This window comes from Bubalus bubalis, chromosome 2 (assembly GCF_019923935.1).
Source record: "Bubalus bubalis isolate 160015118507 breed Murrah chromosome 2, NDDB_SH_1, whole genome shotgun sequence".
Taxonomy (NCBI): Eukaryota; Metazoa; Chordata; class Mammalia; order Artiodactyla; family Bovidae; genus Bubalus; species Bubalus bubalis.
The window spans coordinates 154,279,625-154,301,263 of record NC_059158.1 but is presented as its reverse complement, the minus strand read 5'-3'; the positions used below and the strand labels follow the sequence as shown (position 1 = coordinate 154,301,263).

The 21,639-nt window shown below is 38.4% G+C and overlaps 1 protein-coding gene across 1 annotated transcript in view; it reads right to left on the bottom strand.

The window, feature by feature from the left end:
- The window catches only part of SPAG16 (sperm associated antigen 16), a 1,086,909-nt gene that overhangs the window by 389,543 nt on the left and 675,727 nt on the right, over positions 1-21,639 (bottom strand). The window contains exon 12 of the mRNA XM_045162106.1: positions 18,599-18,725. Within this exon, the coding sequence (XP_045018041.1) occupies positions 18,599-18,725 (127 nt within the window). The remainder of the gene's footprint in view (positions 1-18,598; positions 18,726-21,639) is intronic.

Sequence of the window (21,639 nt, the reverse complement as noted above, 5' to 3'; positions counted from 1 at the left end):
CCTTGACAATTTCCAAAAACACTCAAAGCAAAAACAGTATCAGAATATCAGAATTTTATTGAATATATATATATAATATTATTCTATAAAGAAGTTGAGCGGTATGTTTGTCTCTTTTAATTAAAGCACTTGGTATCCCTTACATGAATGCCAATATTTACCTATCTCATTGTTATGAAGATCTATTCTCATATTAGACACACAATTGTTGTTTACATAGTAGATTTTTTGTTGATGTTGTTACTTTGCATTTTAACTTTTGTCAATAGAGAGGAAATCTACTGATTTTTCTCATTTAATATTATCGGGCTAACTTTATGACATTTTAATGAGTGCTACAACTCTGTGTTGGTATTTTTTCAAGATTTTCAAATCAATTATTAAAAATAATATTTCCCTATCTCTATTATTAATAAAGATATTAAGAATCAGAAATATTAATAAACAGATACTTCAATTAAATAGAATTCGGAAACCAGAAGCGGAAGTTCTCACTCTATGCGGAGAGAAAAAAAGCCCACTTTGCTGGAGAAATAGCTAACAGTTTATTTAAGTCAGCATTCTGGTACCTCTTATGGAGATCACATAAAAAACCCTCTTGGCTCCAGGTCTGGGGAGCAAACAGGTGAATACTCACAATTGAGTGCTCTGCTATTTATTACTTTTCTTGCTGAATTTGGAATTTGATGATAACAGCTTTCTCCTGGATCAAAGCTTTCACCCTATTTGCATTTGAAGCTCCCCAGACTTCCCAGGTAGACTCAGGCTCGATCGATCCCAGAGCTGGGAAGATCCCTTGGAGAAGGAAATGGCTGCCTACTTCAGTATTCTTGCCTGGGAAATCCCATGGACAGAGGAACCTGGGGAGTCCCAGTCCATGGGTTGCAGAGTCAGACATGATTTATCAGCTAAACAGCAGCAGCAGCAGGCCTTAGGTTTTGTTCTTTCTGCTTAGGGCCTTGTTCAGTATCTGAGTACTTGTTTGACACTTTGGTCTGATTTGTTATACCAACAAATTTTACTTTCTCCTCCCCCATTAAATTGTGCTTTAATATTGTTTTCTATTTTCTTTCATTTTCATTAAACTTATTCTATTATCCCTAATATTGTGGAGTAGTTTTTTTTCCCTTTAGATTTATTTTCTTGAGCAGTAATGAAAGCATTTAAGACTATGACTTCTTCTAAGTATATTTTTGATGTTGCTCATGACTTTTAATTTGAAATAAAATTGTTATTTTAATAATTTGTTACTCCTTAACTCATGAGTAATTTAGGATAAAATACATGCATACATACATATTTAAGTATTGAGGATTTTTCTTTGGTTCATGCTGCTGCTGCTAAGTCACTTCAGTCATGTCCGACTCTGTGCGACCCCCTAGACGGCAACCCAGTAGGCTCCTCTGTCCCTGGGATTCTCCAGGCAAGAATACTGGAGTGGGTTGCCATTTCCTTCTCCAATGCATGAAAGTGAAAAGTGAAAGTGAAGTCACTCAGTCATGCCCGACTCTTAGCGACCCCATGGACTGGAGCCTACCAGGCTCCTCCGTCCATGGGATTTCCCAGGCAAGAGTACTGGAGTGGGGTGCCATTGCCTTCTCTGCTTTGGTATGTCTTTATAAATACTATTGTTCATTGGTTCCCTTTTGTTGTTGATTACTGTTGCTTTCTTTTTGCATTCACTCAGTATCAAATAGACCATCTTTGATCTTTTTGTACTATTTGAGTTTTGAATATAAGCATCAGAAACTTACTTTGCTAAAACTATACCCACATATGCAAAAAAAAAAAAAAATAGAGAACATTTTTATAAGATTTGGGAAAATAGCTAAGAATGAAAGGAAACTAAGCAACAATAACATTGTCAAATACCTGATAGGAAAAATCAGGACATTGTTGTTGGTAAATGTGGACTCTCAACAATATTGCAACAATAATTTTCTGATCCTCTGTCTTTGCAACTACTCCCTTCAAATTCAAAGTTCTAGGTGGGTATACCCATATGCTAACTTCCTGGAAACCACAAAATAAAAACAAAGAAAATCTGACCTCCTCAGCCCTACCTCCTACCAAATGTCATACATTATAGGTTTCCCCTCAAAAGAGAATATTTCTTGGATGCCAGGTAGTCAAATAAACAACAAGAAGCCATTTCAAACTTTATAGTACACTCCATAATTTCATTTTGTTCTATGGCTGCATGCCAAGTTACTTCAGTCATGTCTGACTCTTTGCAACACTATGGACTGAGGCCTACCAGGCTCCTCTGTCCATGGGATTCTCCAGGCAAGAACACTAGAGTGGGTTGCTGTGCCCTCTTCCAGGGGATCTTCCCAACCCAAGGATCAAACCCAAATCTCTTACATCTCCTGCATTGGCCGGTAGGCTCTTTACCACTAGTGCCACTTGGTATGGCTAACTCACTTCAGTCATGTCTCACTCTGTGTGATCCTATGAACTGCAGCCCACCAGGCTCCTCTGTCTATGGGATTTTCCAGCCAAGAATACTGGAGTGGATTGCCATGACCTCCTCCAAGGGATCTCCCCAATCCACGGATCAAACCTGTGTCACTTCTGTCTCCTGCGTCTCCTGCATTGCAGGTGGATTCTTTACCACTAGGTGCCACCTGGGAAGCCCTGTATGGCTATATTTGACACTTTTTGCCTTTAAATACAGAACATATAACTGCCACAAACTGCTGTGTCTGAATTTACTTCAGTTTACTAAGAATTCAGATAATTTGTGTATGAGATAAGTAAAGAGGGATACACAAAGCACCTTGTCTTTTTTGTGTTTTTTTTTTTTTTGAGTATTTCCTTTATTGAGTGAAAGGCTTGGGCATAATTAATGATAAAAATGATTATACACAGTGTTCATGATTATTCATTAGACATATACTTTTAATTAATTGTTAATAATTTCCTGGTGGTGTAGATATATACAGCTTTACACTGATCACAACCACAGTAGGATGCCAGAAACACTTGCCAAAAATGCTGCATTTAATTTCTACTTTCATCAATGGTACCTTAAAACTACAATTAACATGTAGTGCTACAATGAATTCAAGGTTAAGATGATCTTGAAGTACAGCCAGGTCATCACTATTGAAGCTTTAACCGGTTGAAGGTATAAAAGAATAAATACCAAGTGACAAAATTATTCTTAAGTAATTCCTATATGGTAAACTAAAATTAGGGGACTATGGACAAGATAGGTCAAATAAACACTATATAGACAGTGAAAATACAAATTGATGCAATGAATTATAGTCACTGAGTTCTTGAAAGTGACAGCAACAAGACAAAACACTGAGTGAAGTAATCTGCAATGGAATTGTTCAATTTCATTAAGCATCATTTGTGAGAAGACTGGCTACCAATATAGGAAAAATAAGTGTTCATTTTTGACTACTAAATACATGCTCCAGTGTTAACATTGTGATTAAATTATTACGTAAATAAAGTCGCTCAGTCATGTCCAACTCTTTGTGATCCCATGGATGGTAGCCTACCAGGCTCCTCTGTCCATGGGATTTTCCAGGCAAGAGTACTGGAGTGGGTTGCCATTTCCTTCTCCAGGGGATCTTCCCGACCCAGGGATTGAACCCGGGTCTCCAGCATTGCATGCAGATGCTTTACCGTCTGAGCTACCAGGGAAGCCCTGATTGAATTATTACCTCTACCTTAGAAAGAGGCTTTCCTAGTGGCTCAGTTGGTAAATAATCTGTCTGCAATGCAGGAGACCCTGGTTCAATCCCTAGGTCAGGAAGATTCCCTGGAGAACAAAATGGTAACCCACTCCAGTCCTTTTGCCTGGAGAATTCCATGGACAGAGAGGCTGGGCAGGCTACAGGCCATGGGATCACAAAGAGTCAGACATGATTGTGAAACTCACTTTCACTTGTCATGCTGAACTTTTTTGGTGTTAAATATCATGCCTTACTATACAACCAGGAAGTGACAGAAACTAGATTCAAATTCCATTCTATCTGATTTCAAAGTCTATATTTTTCTCTACACTCAACTTAAGGCAGAAAGGGCTGAAGACAGTGTTCAGGTATTTTCTTTTGGTCAAACATATTCTATGATTAAGTTACCCTCAATATTCCTACATGATAATCCTATATCCTACTCAATTCAAATAGATCCAAAAGTTTATTTTTGCCAAGAGACCATACCTAAGTTCAATCACATCTAAAATAGTGATATTCATGCCTTATCTTCTGGTTTTAACTTCCACCAATCATTTATGCATATAACTTCACTGGCAATCTGAATGATGTCATAAACAGTTATCTGCATTATCAAAATAGGCATAAAAAACATCTCTGTTTAACTTTGGTTACATGATTCTTACAAAGAAATGGCAATCCACTCCATACTCTTGCCTGGAGATTGATAGGCAGGCGTTACATGATTCTTACAAGGACATTAAACTAAACTGGGAGAGGGAGAGGGTGGGGTCCAGGTTCGATACTGGATGCTTGGGGCTGGTGCACTGGAACAACCCAGAGGGATGGTATGGGGAGGGAGGAGGGAGGAGGGTTCAGGATGGGGAACACATGTATACCTGTGGCGGATTCATTTTGATATTTGGCAAAACTAATACAATTATGTAAAGTTTAAAAATAAAATAAAATTAAAAAAAATAAAAAATAAATAAATAAAAAAAGAAAATTAAAAAAAATAAATAAATAAACTAAATAATTGTGTTTTATCCTGCATTAGTGTTTACTCTTCCCCACAGTGTCAGACTTTATTTTTTGGGGCTCCAAAATCACTGCAGATGGTGACTGCAGCCATGAAATGAAAAGATGCTTACTCCTTGGAGGAAAGTTATGACCAATCTAGATAGCATATTCAAAAGCAGAGACATTACTTTGCCAACAAAGGTCCGTCTAGTCAAGGCTATGGTTTTTCCAGTGGTCATGTATGGATGTGAAATTTGGACTATGAAGAAAGCTGAGTGCTGAAGAATTGATGCTTTTGAACTGTGGTGTTGGAGAAGACTCTTGAGAGTCCCTTGGACTGCAAGGAGATCCAACAAGTCCATTCTAAAGCAGATCAGCCCTGGGTGTTCTTTGGAAGAAATGATGCTAAAGCTGAAACTCCAGTACTTTGGCCACCTCATGTAAAGCGTTGACTCATTGGAAAAGACCCTGATGCTGTGAGGGATTGGGGGCAGGAGGAGAAGGGGACAACAGAGGATAAGATGGCTGGATGGCATCACAGACTTGATGGACGTGAGTTTTGGTGAATTCCGGGAGTTGATGATGGACAGAGAGGCCTGGAATGCTGCAATTCATGGGGTCGCAAAGAGTGGGACATGACTGAGAGACTGAGCTGAACTGAACTGAAAAATATATATTATAATAAAAGAGGCAAGGTTAACAAGCTGAATTAGACTTGGAAGGTTTCCATTTTACATGAAAGCAAAAGTCACTCAGTCATGTCTGACTCTTTGCGACCCCATGGACTATACAGTCCATGAAATTCTCCAAGCCAGAATACTGGAGGGGGCAGTTGTTCCCTTCTCCAGGGGATCTTCCCAACCCAGGGTTTAAACCTGGGTCTCCCACATTGCTGGAAGATTCTTTACCAGCTGAGCCATCAGGGAAGCCCAAGAACACTGGAGTGGGTAGCCAATCCCTTCTCCAGTGGATCTTCCCAACACAGGAATCTAACTGGGGTCTCATGCATTACAGGTGGATTCTTTACCAGCTGAGCTACTAGGGAAGCCCAGTTTTTATATTTTATATTTATTGAAATTTCCCAAGCAAGAATATTGGAGTAAGTTGCCATTTCCTACTCCAAAGGATCTTCCTGACCCAGGGATCAAATCTGCGTCTCTTGAATCTTCTGCATTGGCAGCTGGAATCTTTACTGCTAGTGCCACCTAGGAAGCCCTTTTATATGGAGTAGTATAAAACTCAGTGAAAGTTGCTCAGTTCTGTTGGACTCATTGTGATCCCATGGACTATACAATTCATGGAGTTCTCTAGGCCCGAATACTGCAGTGGGTAGCTTTATCCCTTCTCCAGCGAATCTTCCCAACCCAGGAATTGAACTGGGGTCTCCTGGATTGCAGGCGGATTATTTACCAACTGAGCTATCAAGAAAGCCCCACACAACAAACTGTGTATCACAACAAACTGTGGAAAATTCTTCAAGAGATGGGAATACTACACTACCTGACCTGCCTCTTGAGAAAATGGTATGTAGGTCAAGAAGCAACAGTTAGAACCAGACATGGAAAAACAGACTGGTTCCAAATCAGTAAAGGATTTGTATATTGTCACCCTGCTTATTTAACTTCTATGCAGAGTACATCATGAGAAATGCTGGGCTGGATGAAGCACAAGCTGGAATCAAGATTTCCAGGAGAAATATCAATAACCTCCGATATGCAGAGGATACCACCCTTACAGCAGAAACCAAAGAAGAACTAAAGAGCCTCTTGATGAAAGTGAAAGAGGACAGTGACCTAAACCATTTCAATGAAAAAGAAATGCAAGAAGTCAAATTGGATGTCTGAGGAGGCTTTACAAATAGCTAATCCCTAGAGTTAATCATTTAGTCATGTACGACTCTTTGTGACCCCGTGGACTGTAGCCCACCAAGCTCCTCTGTTCATGGGGATTCTCCAGGGTAGAATACTAGAGTGGGTAGCCTTTCCCTTCTCCAATGGCTCTTCCCAACGCCAGGAATTGAACCCAGGTCTCCCACATGGCGGGCAGATTTCTTCCTGACTGATCCACCAGGGAAGCCCACATCAATACAAAAGACAGTGCAAAATAGTGTCTTAACTATGACAAGAGTGAAGTTCTGTCTTGTCAAGAATATTCAAGTTATCCTGCATAACTGGTTAGAAGTATTACTGATTCTTGTATCATCTTATACCTCAACATTATATCTTTATTGGATTCAGTTTAAATGAAGTGCATGAAGTATGACTTATTCTTAACTCTTACTGAATTGAAATAATCTCATAAAACTAATCTATCCATATTTTTCAGTTAGAAACACACCATCATTATTAATCAGTTTCCATTATTAAAATATGACTTTTATCAAAGCCTGGAAACCAGATACGAAAGTAAAGTCTTCCTACTGCTGGCCATTGTCATGCTACTTCTTTTAACTGCAAGTATAAGAGAAAAAGAATGATGGTATTTGTGGTATGTATGCAAACATATTATATGGTGTATATGTATGTGCTCAGTCACTCAGACGTGTTCAACTCTTCACGACCCCATGGACAGTAGCCTGCCAGGTTCCTTTGTCCATGGGATGTTTTCAGCAAGATTACTGGAGTGGGTTGCCATTTCCTACTCCAAAGGATCTTCCTAACCCAGGGATAGAAATTGTGTCTCTTCCGTCTCCTGCATTGTCAGATGGATTATTTACAATACATAAAAAGAAATACAACTTTTTATGAGGCAAATAATCTTTTGAAACCTTATACTATATTAAACTGATTTATTTACTATTTTTTTATTTTATTAGCTTTTAAAAATATTTATTTTTAATTTTTAGCAAGCAGTGTTTCAGATCTTTTTCTATATATTAATAAAAAGCAAGATATCTGATTTTTTATCTCTCCCTCCTTTCCTTCCTTCCTTCAAAATCTACTGATCATCTATTATGCCAAAGGATGTGAAAGTAGAGAATAAAGATCAGAATTTCCTAACAGAGAAATATTAGTAGACAAACAGTTATGATATATGACAGTTATTCTAGAAGTATACATAAAATATATTAAGTTCTTACATAGATTAGTCAATTTTCTGTGCACTTCATATGCTCAGCCATTCAATTCCCATTATACCCTCATGTGATACAGAGTACAACTATCTTTGTTTTACAAATGAGGCAACTAAGGAACACAGATTTTAGGCATTTACGGCCAATGCCACACTGCCAATAAGCAGCAGGATTTGGGTTTGAATCTCGGCAGAATGGCTGTGAGCTATTACTGTGCTGTATTGTCTGACATATATATGAGGCAATAGATTTAAGTCAAATATTCTGTAGAAACACAAAGAAGCTCATTTATTTTTCAAACATATCTGCTGTACCACATTGCTGAATCCATTAATTATTACACACAAACGCAGAAAACTGGTAAGGTTTGTATTTTTGTGAGGGAAAAAAAAAATGCCTCATTTGTCAAGTTCAACATTTTAAGTACTATATGCCCCTCAAATGGCAAAATTCTACTACGTGGTATAAAATTTTCTTAGTTGTCTCTTGAGACACCTAATCCAAATGGACAAACATGGAGACCTTCTTCAGGGAAGGTAAGTTAAGTCTTTACAATGAGAAGTAAACTCTCTATTTGAAGGGAGGAAGAGGTATTTCAGCTTGAAAAAAGAGCAAAAAGAAAAGCTTTTCCAAAAGAAAGATCATCACATATATTGGCTAATTTCATGTGGTTATGATATAGTGAGTTTAATAGCTGATAGTAGCTGACATTTATTTTGTGAGGGAGCAGTAAGCTTTGCAAAGGATTTGTGTAACAAATGTAAAGTTCTCTGATTTGAGGTGTCCAAAGTAAGGTGCATCACAATATATGGAAAACAATGCAGTGAGGCTGTTTGTTTTCATGCACTGCAATGTATTACAGCAGTTTGAAATATTTTGAGTATTTTTAAGCTGGTTAATTTTATTCAAATGAGTCCTTTGACAATTAGAACTTTTACAATCTTTTGTGATAAATTAGAGTGACCAAGAAAAAGTTTTATACACCCACAGAATTTCACTGTTTTAGCAAAACATATAATTCTGAAGTTGATCTTAAAATAAGTTATGTGCTTTTTCCCCCAGAACACAAGTATTCCTAATTTCTTTACCATTTATGTTTTGATAAGCATTTGTTGACCACGTGGGCTTCTCTGGTGGCTCAGTGGTAAAGAATCCGCCCGCAATGAAGGAGATGTGGGTTCATTCTCTGGATCAGGAAGATCCCCTGGAGAAGGAAATAGCAACCCATTCCAGTATTCTTGTCTGGGAAAGCCCATGGAGAGAGGAGCCTGGCAGGCTATAGCCCATGAGGTCTCAAAAGAGTCAGACATGACTCAGCGACTAAATGACAAATAAAATGACCATTTACTGTAAAGCAGATATTTTAGAAAATAATAATATCATCAAGGCAAAGGTAACATCTTTGACAGAGATAAAAAAAAGAATCATTTTCAAAGGAAACTTTCTTTATGGAGCATTTGATAGTAATTTTTTTGGAAGTGCCTCCCCTGGCAAATACGTAAGGGCAACCACCTTTCAAAACTCTTAACTCAAAATTTTTTAAACATGTAGAAACAGAATTTTCTGCTTTGATTTAGAATATTTGAAAACATCCAGTTACCTTATAAAACCAAATGATTTAAGAGAATAGCAGTGAAACATGTACATTATCATATAAAATAGGTGACCAGTACAAGTTCAATGCATGAAGCAGGGCACCCAAATATGGTGCTCTGGGACAATCCAGAAGGATAGGGTGCAGAGGGGGTTAGGGAGGGGGATTCACGATCGGGGTGGGGCACACATGTATCAGTGCAGTTCAGTTCAGTCACTCAGTCGTGTCCGATTCTTCGCGACCCCATGAATCACAGCACGCCAGGCCTCCCTGTCCATCACCAACTCCCGGAGTTCACTCAGACTCATGTCCATCGAGTCAGTGATACCATCCAGCCATCTCATCCTCTGTCCTCCCCTTCTCCCCCTGCCCCCAATCCCTCCCAGCATCAGAGTCTTTTCCAGTGAGTCAACTCTTCCCATGAGGTGGCCAAAGTACTGGAGTTTCAGCTTTAGCATCATTCCCTCCAAAGAAATCCCAGGGTTGATCTCCTTCAGAATGGACTGGTTGGATCTCCTTGCAGTCCAAGGGACTCTCAAGAGTCTTCTCCAACACCACAGTTCAAAAGCATCAATTCTTCGGTGCTCAGCCTTTTTCACTGTCCAACTCTCACATCCATACATGACCACAGGAAAAACCATAGCCTTGACTAGACGGACCTTTGTTGGTAAAGTAATGTCTCTGCTTTTGAACATGTTATCTAGGTTGGTCATAACTTTCCTTCCAAGGAGTAAGCATCTTTTAATTTCATGGCTGCAGTCACCATCTGCAGTGATTTTGGAGGCCAAAAAAATAAAGTCTGACACTGTTTCCACTGTTTCCCCATCTATTTCCTATGAAGTGATGGGACCGCATGCCATGATCTTCATTTTCTGAATGTTGAGCTTTAAGCCAACTTTTTCAATCTCCACTTTCACTTTCATCAAGAGGCTTTTGAGTTCCTCTTCACTTCTGCCATAAGGGTGGTGTCATCTGCATTCTGAGGTTATTGATATTTCTCCCGGCAATCTTGATTCCAGCTTGTGTTTCTTCCAGTCCAGCGTTTCTCATGATGTACTCTGCATATAAGTTAAATAAAAGGGTGATAATATACAGCCTATATTAGGACGTACTCCTTTTCCTATTTGGAACCAGTCTATTGTTCCATGTCCAGTTCTAACAGTTGCTTCCTGACCTGCATACAGATTTCTCAAGTGGCAGGTCAGGTGGTCTGGTATTCCCATCTCTTTCAGAATTTTCCACAGTTTATTGTGTTCCACACAGTCAAAGGCTTTGGCATAGTCAATAAAGCAGAAATAGATGTTTTTCTGGAACTCTCTTGCTTTTTCCATGATCCAGCGGATGTTGGCTATTTGATCTCTGGTTCCTCTGCCTTTTCTAAAACCAGCTTGAACATCTGGAAGTTCACAGTTCATGTATTGCTGAAGCCTGGCTTGGAGAATTTTGAGCATTACTTTATTAGTGTGTGAGATGAGTGCAATTGTGCAGTAGTTTGAGCATTCTTTGGAATTGCCTTTCTTTGGGATTGGAATGAAAACTGACCTTTTCCAGTCCTGTGGCCCCTGCTGAGTTTTCCAAATTTTCTGGCATAGTGAGTGCAGCACTTTCACAGCATCATCTTTCAGGATTTGAAATAGCTCAACTGAAATTCCATCACCTCCACTAGTTTTGTTCATAGTGATGCTTTCTAAGGCCCACTTGACTTCACATTCCAGGATGTCCGGCTGTAGGTCAGTGATTACACCATCGTGATTATCTGGGTCGTGAAGATCTTTTTTGTACAGTTCTTCTGTGTATTCTTGCCACCATTTCTTAATATCTTCTGCTTCTGTTAGGTCCATACCATTTCTGTCCTTTATCAAGCCCATCTTTGCCTGAAATGTCCCCTTGGTATGTCTCATTTTCTTGAAGAGATCTCTAGTCTTTCCCATTCTGTTGTTTTCCTCTATTTCTTTGCATTGATCACTGAGGAAGACTTTCTTATCTCTTCTTGCTAGTCTTTGGAACTCTGCATTCACATGCTTATATCTTTCCTTTTCTCCTTTGCTTTTTGCCTTCTCTTCTTTTCACAGCTATTTGTAAGGCCTCCCCAGACAGCCATTTTGCTTTTTTGTATTTCTTTTCCATGGGGATGGTCTTGATCCTTGTCTCCTGTGCAGTGTCATGAACCTCATTCCATAGTTCATCAGGCATTCTATCTATCAGATCTAGGCCCATAAATCTATTTCTCACTTCCACTGTATAATCATAAGGGATTCGATTTAGGTCATACCTGAATGGTCTAGTGGTTTTCCCTACTTTCTTCAATTTAAGTCTGAATTTGGTAATAAGGAGTTCATGATCTGAGCCACAGTCAGCTCCTGGTCTTGTTTTTGTTGACTGTATAGAGCTTCTCCATCTTTGGCTGCAAAAAATATAATCAATCTGATTTCGGTTTTGACCATCTGGTGATGTCCATGTGTAGAGTCTTCTCTTGTGTTGTTGGAAGAGGGTGTTTTTTATGACCAGTGCATTTTCTTGGCAAAACTCTATTAGTCTTTGCCCTGCTTCATTCTGTATTCCAAGGCCAAATTTGCCTGTTACTCCAGGTGTTTCTTGACTTCCTACTTTTACATTCCAGTCCCCTATAATGAAAAGGACAACCTTTTTGGGTGTTAGTTCTAAAAGGTCTTGTAGGTCTTCATAGAACCATTCAACTTCAGCTTCTTCTGCGTTACTGGTTGGGGCACAGACTTGGATTACTGTGATATTGAATGGTTTGCCTTAGAAACGCCCCTCGTCCAAGGTAAGGAGCAGCGGCTGTGCTTTTCTGGAGCAGCGGTGAAGAGATACCCCACGCCCAAGGTAAGAGAAACCTAAGTAAGATGGTAGGTGTTGCAAAAGGGCATCAGAGGGCAGACACACTGAAACCATACTCACAGAAAACTAGTCAATCTAATCACACTAGGACCACAGCCTTGTCTAACTCAATGAAACTAAGCCATGCCCGTGGGGCAACCCAAGATGGGTGGGTCATGGTGGACAGATCTGACAGAATGTGGTCCACTGGAGAAGGGAATGGCAAACCACTTCAGTATTCTTGGCTTGAGAACCCCATCAACAGTATGAAAAGGCAAAATGATAGGATACTGAAAGAGGAACTCCCCAAGTCAGTAGGGGCCCAATATGCTACTGGAGATCAGTGGAGAAATAACTCCAGAAAGAATGAAGGGATGGAGCCAAAGCAAAAAGAATACCCAGCTGTGGATGTGACTGGTGATAGAAGCAAGGTCCGATGCTGTAAAGAGCAATATTGCATAAGAACCTGGAATGTCAGGTCCATGAATCAAGGCAAATTGGAAGTGGTCAAACAAGAGATGGCAAGAGTGAATGTCGACATTCAAGGAATCAGCAAACTCAAATGGACTGGAATGGGTGAATTTAACTCAGATAACCATTATATCTACTACTGTGGGCAGGAATCCGTCAGAAGAAATGGAGTAGCCATCATGGTCAACAAAAGAATCCGAAATGCAGTACTTGGATGCAATCTCAAAAACGACAGAATGATCTCTGTTCATTTCCAAGGCACACATGTATACCTGTGGCCAATTCATGTTGATATATAGCAAAAACCATCACAATATTGTAATTATTCTCCAATTAAAATAAATTAATTTAAAAAATAAAATAAAAATAAAAACAAATGATCAACCACAGGAGGAGAGAAATGCCTAGCAAAATTTTAAGAAAAGTGTCTTGGAATAACTGGATGAATTTGAAAATCCAATATCCAAATTGATTAGCTACAGATCATGATGCACTTTTTTCTCTAGAGTTTTTGTGTCTTTGTGAAGGATCATTTGCACATCTCATGGTTGCTAAATTCAAGCATAAATCTGACTTGTGAATCATTGAGTTACAGTGTTAATGTTCTGAAAAAATGTAAGCATACTGAATCACCTTTTCTCACTAAAATGGCATTTTAACACTATTCTGAGAACCAGTGAGATCCAACCAAAACTAGAGGCTGTAAAATAAAAATATAGAATTGAGGCTGAAGAGTCAACCTGCTTCCTATTTCACCCACTGACCAATTGGATGATCTAGGACAACATGTTTTCCTCTTCTGAGCCTTTGTTTTTTCTATTCCTAATAAGCTTGGCATGCTACAGTCCATGGGGTTGCAAAGAGTGCGACACAACTGAGCAACTGAGTTAAACTGAATACAGATAACAATGGTGGTTCCATTTAGCATTGCATGGCTCTTATAGGTAAAATGATGGTACACAGTAGGTGTTCAGAGTTATTCATGAAATCACCTCTTGGAATAGTGAGCTTTGGCACAAAAAGCCAAAGCTATAGTTACAATGAGTTTACATCGATTAATACTACATTATTTTAAGATAATTTCTCTTTGTGACTGCTCCCTAGTAGGCTGTTCATTGATGGCAGGGACTCTGTAACAGAACAATCCAGAACCCATGACACTGCATGGCACAAAGATCTTCAACAAATATTACTAAGCTCAATGTGGCTGAGGAATAAAACCTAGAGAGAGAAGGTACAATCATTGCCTTTGTTTCCAGATTCTGGCTTCTGAATAATGTCAGGCTCCCTTCAGAGTTCACCAGATAGCATCTTAGGAGAACAACAGGACTAGACAGGGTGCAGGTTGAATTGTGCAGTCACATGGGTTACCACTACACAGGACCTAAGAGTTACTTTTTGTGGCAAGTTCTCAGGGTTTTCACTTCAGAGAAACACAGAGGAATCAATTACTGGATCTTTTAGCTATAGCTAAGTCAGGACAACACGGTATGCTAACTGCGAGCCTGCTGAGTCAGTCTGGGGAGCAAGGCATGGCCACCAAAGGCAGTCCAAGTCATGAACTCTGTGTGTCTGATTCATCACAAGAGGTGAAATGTCATCAGTTCTAATTTTTGTCAGCCTCGCTCTGAACAGCTCATAGATGTATTACTCATTCTATTCTATGTTTTACTGTACAATGACAACATTCTTTTTTTTTTTCCAAAACAATTTCAAAGCCTTAGTAGTTTTCACTGGACTTGTGAATGACTAATAATGTTGGCTTCCAAATCACTGATGTATATTTGGATTTTTCATGTCACTTTTTGAGAGGGCATTGTATGTTTTCATTAAATGTACTATATTATACATCATTTTCAGGCAATATTACAATCTGCTTTTTAAATTTTAATACAAGATTTTTACTGTTTCATAACTTTGACGGAAAATACTCTGCATGTAGTCCTATAAAATAGAGCAATTTTATGAGTTTCCAAACTGCAAGCTATTTAACAGCCTCCATTTGGTAATTACAAAGATTTATAGCCTTTCCTAGTCTCCCACAAAATTCAGAGCCGATCTGTCCAGTTGACTTACAGACTGACTTAGAGGTCTTCACATTCATTATCTTTGACAGGAAGCTATTAGATTAGGTTAAAGATTTAAGACTAGTATATGTTTGGAAATGGGAGTGAAAGGTTTAAAACTAATTTATAGGAATATAATCCACTGGTTATTTTCATATTTCATCAAAAAATATTTTAGAAAAGTCACAATACTAGTTGATCACATTGAGATGACAAAATGTTCTGCTTTTGCTTCACTAAGAGAAGGGAGTCATTCATCTCATTTTAGATTCATATTTTCAGCATCACCTGACAGTTTATCATTTATCAAGGAATTAACCTAATACAAAAGTTATAAAAAGGAGATTATCAGGATACTACAGATGTAGTTGATGTTATGAGTCTAATAATATCCATATCAGTATGTTGTACAGGCTTTACTATTAGAAAACAAAATAGCTATCCTGGTTACTTTTTTTCCAATATCTCATAATATGTAACTACAAAATTTTATTTTTAAATTCTTCATAAGTCCCTGTTATACAAAAACTTAATTTCATATTATATAAACAATGTATAATATGCACCCTTTAAAAACTATATATAAAATGTGAATTTTTAAAAATCTGGGTGTGTCAAGATTTGTTTTGTGTGTTAAAAATAAATGAGGCAGCTTAGAAACAAACTCACCAGAACAGCTAATGCAGCTTAAGTGAAATGATTCAGTTTAGTTCTAGATTTGCAGTCATATATTTTTAGACTTTTATAATAATACTTAGTTAACAACTTGCATTGTCTAATTATTAATAAGCTAAATTAAGAGAATTTTCCTTTGTTTTACATGTTTAATTCTATTTTATATAGATACTGATTTAAATATATACATTTTTACCAATGAGTTTGAAATATTTTCAGAAAATAAACTAATTAAATGAACTTTATTTCTAATTATTGATGTATTTACCACAATTGCTGAACATTTTATATATACCAAAGTTTTTCAGAGTCCTTTCCTTAATATTAATGAATGTAATGTAGCTAGCATGTAGCTAACATGTAGCTAGCATGCAGGGTAATAACAGATTTGCAATAGTATTAATAATATAAATTTTAATTTGCCATTAAAACCAATTTGAAAAAAATACATTAATAATGATTAAAGAAACACAATCTTTCTATGGACCTATATTCAATTCAAATGCTGTTCTGCTGTATGCTAAGGCCCTCTGCATATGAATTTCTATTTCCTCCTGCTCTCCAATATACTGTAGGAAATAAGACCAGAACACAAAGAGTTCCCAACAACAGATAGAAAGGTCACTGTCATAAACAACTCTATGCATAGATGGAACACACAAGGAGGAAATTTTATTCATAAGAGAATTTTACTTTCAAACATTGTGCTTAGTCGCTCAGTTGTATCTGACTCCTTGTGACCCCATGGATTGTAGCCCTCCAGGCTCCTCTGTCCATGGGGATTCTCCAGGCAAGAATACTGGAGTGGGTTGCCATTTCCATCTCCATCCAAGCATTAGTGCTCCAGTTTATTCACAGGAAAACAAATAAATAAGAGACATGCTTTCTGAGAACATTTAGTTACAGAACTCTGAGAGACTAAAAAAAAACAAAAAACAAAAAACCCTATACCAAAAGAAAATGAGCATGAAATTTAGGTCGCTGCTAAAGTAATATTTCCTCTGTGGGTTTTCCTTTACCAATTGCTTTTACACACACTTCACATCTAAGTATTGAGAGTAAATGAGTCGAAAATTTTGCTTTTTCATTGATGCTCCATTAGCAGGATTGAACTCTCTTGCACAGGGTCTAAGCTATTTTAAATCAAGGAGGTGGCTGTGGCACCTTTTTACCCAACAACAAATTATCCTGATTTTATTAATTCATGGCTGATGCACTTTTCCCACAATGTTCTTTGACTGCTGTCCGCTGACATGCTATAACACGTGAAGTTGTATCCAAGGTATTTGTCACTCTACCACTAGCTGTTTTCTAAAATACGTGAACCTAAGGACTCCGTGTTCTCTATCCTAAATCAATTTGCCTCAAAGAACTAAAGACTGTGCATACCTTGGCATTCTCCAAACTACTGAAGTGTGTACTCAATTTGCTGTGCTTTAGCTTCTCTGGTGGTAAAGACTCTGCAGGAAACCCAGGCTCAACCCCTGAGTTGGGAAGAGCTCCTGGAGAAGGAAATGACAACCCACTTCAGTATACTTGCCCAGGAAATCCCATGGACAGAGGAGCCTGGTGGGCTACGGTTCATGGGATTGCAAAGAATTGGACACAACTGAGTGACTAACACTTTCAGCTTTCTCTTTCCAAAATCTTTAGTCCTTTCCACAAGTTGTCTCCCATCTGAAACAAGGGAGACCTCTCTTAGATTCTGGAAGTATAGTCTTTTCTCCTCCTCATCTTCACAGCCAAATTCTGTCAAAATGTAGTCCCCAAATTCCATCTCCATTTGTTCACATCTAATTTACTTCTGAGGCCATACTAATCCAGGATTATCTGTTTTAACACAGAAAAATCCCATAACCCAGGAAAACTTGCAATCTTAGATAAAGTGGGACAGCTGGTCACCTTTAAACTCCTTTTCTCACATTACCTCCACCTCCAATCACTCTTCAAATTGTGAGAGTTAAACCCTTTATCCTGAATTAATTCTTTCCTTTTAATTCTCACAATCTCCTAGTTCAAATTCTCACCTGCTCACAGCCTACTTTATAAGCCTCCTCAATGAGAATGACTCCCTTAACTCTACTATCAAATCCATCTTTCTAAAAGGCTAATCTGATTGTTACCTGGTTTGCTTGTGTGTGTGTGTGAAAGTCCCTCACTCGTGTCCAACTCTTTGCGATCCCCATGGACTATATTGTCCATGGAATTCTCCAGGCCAGAATACTGGAGTGGGTAGCCTTTCCCATCTCCAAGGGATCTTCCCAACTCAAGGATCGAACCCAGGTCTCCTGCATTGTGGGTGGATTCTTTACCAGCTGAGCCACCAGGGAAGCCCAAGAATACTGGAGTGGGTAGCCTATCCCTTCTCCAGGAGATCTTCCTGACCCAGGAATCAAACTGGGGTCTCCTGCATTGCAGATGGATTCTTTACCAACTGAGCTATCAGGGAAGCCATGGTTTGCTTAACATGCTTTAATAGATTCCCTCTGAAAATAATAAAACTTCAATCAGATACTTGGTGATCTTGAGCTTGTCTATCTGTATACACTTGCTTGTGTTTTATTTCCTCTTTCTTAAGCTCTATCAATATATATTATTACTCTCCAAATATGCTTTTATAGACTCATACCTCTAGAGCTTTGTAAGGTATGCACTGTTCTTTCCTGGAATCCATCTTCTTGAGATTATTTGGTATATCCTACTTACCCTCTAACTCTCAGCACAAGGACAGCCTTCTCTTGGGAGTCATCCACATCCTTCTAGGCAGATAAGAGATCTCCCTGCTTTTCCCCTGTATCTTGTATTTTCTTCCATTTTAATATACCTCGCCACATTAAAATAATCTCTTGGTTCTCCTTCCTTTCTAAGATACAAGGTCCTTAAGGAAAGGTGCTATGCATTTTCCTGTCATATGTATTATACTAGCAGAGTTTCTATCTCAATAAATAATTGCTGCATTAATGTTTAATGAAGCAATTACATTATTTTATATTCCTACTTTTAGGAGGCAGGGTAGATAAAAACATATAAATAAGATCTTGTAAACAGAAACATATTATCATTCTTTTATCCTATGTGCCCCTATACAATTTCTTCATAAGTTGTACCTTGCACCTGAAAAGTGACTAAGAGTGACTAGACCTATCAAAATTGGAAAAAAAAAAAAAAAAGTTAATGATTTGCTTACCGTTCTTGCATCCCAGATGGACAGTGACTTATCGGCAGAGCCTGTGAGAAGAGTGTTGGAGTAAGGAAAAAACTCGATGCTGTTCACAGAATCTGTGTGTCCATACAAGGTATATCTGCATCTTTCACTGCACAGAGAAAAATTAAGAGTTAAAGTTTGCAAAGTGAGCACCTAAATGTTCCTTATTCTTTCTGTACAATGCTAACAAAGATAATAAATGTTTGAGACATAGTTTTGTAAATGGCAAAAATGTACAATGACATTTTAAAGGAGCATTCTACAACCACCTTATATTCCAAGCACTTTACAGAATTAGTAGCATGAAATAGACTAATTACATCCAATTTATAAAATCACTTGGGAAAGCTGTCTTTACACTATCGCATTTATTCTTTATCATGAAATTACTACTCAAAAATTGCTCCCATCACATGAAGTAATATTCTGAGAAAAGAACTGCATGTGTGCTACAATATGTGAAGACCAGATAAACTTCTTTAACTTGCTCAGTTTCTTTCTTTTTTTTTTTTTCTCAGTGTGGGCTGTATATTAGAATCACCTATCATGCAGCTTAATCAGCTGATTCAGTTCAGTTCAGTCATTCGGTTGTGCCCGACTCTTTGCGACCCCATGGAGTGCAGCACGCCAGGCTTCCCTGTCCATGGGATTCTCCAGGCATTTGGTTATGATATTAGAAATGTACCTATGTGCTGTGCTGTGCTTCATTGCTTAGTCATGTACAACTCTCTGCAACCCCATGGACTGTAGCCTGCCAGGCTCCTCTGTCCATGGGATTCTCCAGGCATTTCTAGTATGATAACCAGCTGGTTAAGCTCTGATCAACTGACTGGTGACTGGCTTGAGCCATTCCACACATGACAGTATCGTGGAGTGGGAAAAATTCTGCAATGGGAGCTGGGAAACTGGATTCCAGTCCTAACTATGACAAGAACCAGTAGGGTTACCATAGAGAAGTTATTCGTCTCAGTAACAGTACAGTTCCTTCTTGTGAGACTGAGATTACTTAATTTGAAGCACTGAGAGGTCCAATGTAGCTCCAACAATCTGAGATTTTTGACTAAGGCAGTAAACATAAAAGGGAAAGAAGAAATCAAACTGAGCATAACATCTAATAACTGTTTGGAATGAAGCTTATTTCACCGGAAATTTTGGTATTTTTGAGAAGCCAGAAAATTTTAAGATTTATGTGGATACATATGTAAATTACTCAATGGCAATTCCCTTGATTGATACTTTTCATATCAAAGTGAAGTACTGTAGTAATTAATATCAGGAACAAGGAAATAAAATCAATAAATTCATTAATCATGGCCATTTTGTATCAGTTCCCTTATCTCAATATTTCTGAGAGAGGCTGATAATAATTTGATCTTTAAAGTTGATGAAATGTCAGTCTATACCAGGGGTCCACACACTATGGCCCTTTGGCTAGTTGCCTATTTTTGTAAAGAATGATTTACTGGAACATGTCAATTTGTTTACATATGTCTATTGCTGCTTTCCCCTGACAATAGCAGAGTTGCATAGTTATGAGAGACCATATGGTTCATAAGCCTAAAATATTTAGTATGTGACCTTTCAAAAACATATTTGGATATTTACAAGTATGCTCAGATTTTATGACATGTTTTTGAGATGGGTGCTAAACTTACAGGATAAATTACTTTATTTTTATAGAATTCTTGTTTTGTGTAGAAATTTTACCTGCTGTTTTCTAATAATTCTAAAAATATCAATATAAAGCATTTTTTGAAAGGCTTACATTCCAAAGTCCACTATAATGAAATAATCATCTTTAACCATTAATTGCTCCAGGGATAGCTCTATAATAGAGAGAGAGAGATTTTACAGAAAAATGAAAATTATGTGTATATTATCAGATCAGATCAGTCGCTCAGTCGTGTCCAACTCTTTGCGACCCCATGAATCGCAGCACTCCAGGCCTCCCTGTCCATCACCAACTCCCGGAGTTCACTCAGACTCCCATCCATCGAGTCAGTGATGCCATCCAGCCATCTCATCCTCTGTCGTCCCCTTCTCCTCCTGCCCCCAATCCCTCCCAGCATCAGAGTCTTTTCCAATGAGTCAACTCTTTGCATGAGGTGACCAAAGTACTGGAGTTTCAGCTCTAGCATCATTCCTTCCAAAGAAATCCCAGGGCTGATCTTCAGAATGGACTGGTTGGATCTCCTTGCAGTCCAAGGGACTCTCAAGAGTCTTCTCAAACACCACAGTTCAAAAGCATCAATTCTTCGGTGCTCAGCCTTCTTCACAGTCCAACTCTCACATCCATACATGACCACAGGAAAAACCATAGCCTTGACTAGACGGACCTTTGTTGGCAAAGTAATGTCTCTGCTTTTGAATATGCTATCTAGGTTACTCATAACTTTCCTTCCAAAGAGTAAGCGTCTTTTAATTTCATGACTGCAGTCACCATCTACAGTGATTTTGGAGCCCAGAAAAATAAAGTCTGACACTGTTTCCACTGTTTCCCCATCGATTTCCCATGAAGTGATGGGACCGGATGCCATGATCTTCATTTTCTGAATGTTGAGCTTTAAGCCAACTTTTTCACTCTCCTCTTTCACTTTCATCAAGAGGTTTTGAGTTCCTCTTCACTTTCTGCCATAAGGGTGGTGTCATCTGCATATCTGAGGTTATTGATATTTCTCCCGGCAATCTTGATTCCAGCTTGTGTTTCTTCCAGTCCAGCATTTCTCATGATGTACTCTGCATAGAAGTTAAATAAACAGGGTGACAGTATACAGCCTTGACGAACTCCTTTTCCTATTTGGAACCAGTCTGTTGTTCCATGTCCAGTTCTAACTGTTGCTTCCTGACCTGCATACAAATTTCTCAAGAGGCAGATCAGGTGGTCTGGTATTCCCATCTCTTTCAGAATTTTCCACAGTTTATTGTGATCCACACAGTCAAAGGCTTTGGCGTAGACAATTATTAAATTAAATTATATGAGTTTACCATGAATGAAAACAACTAGGATTAAAGGCATGGTTGAA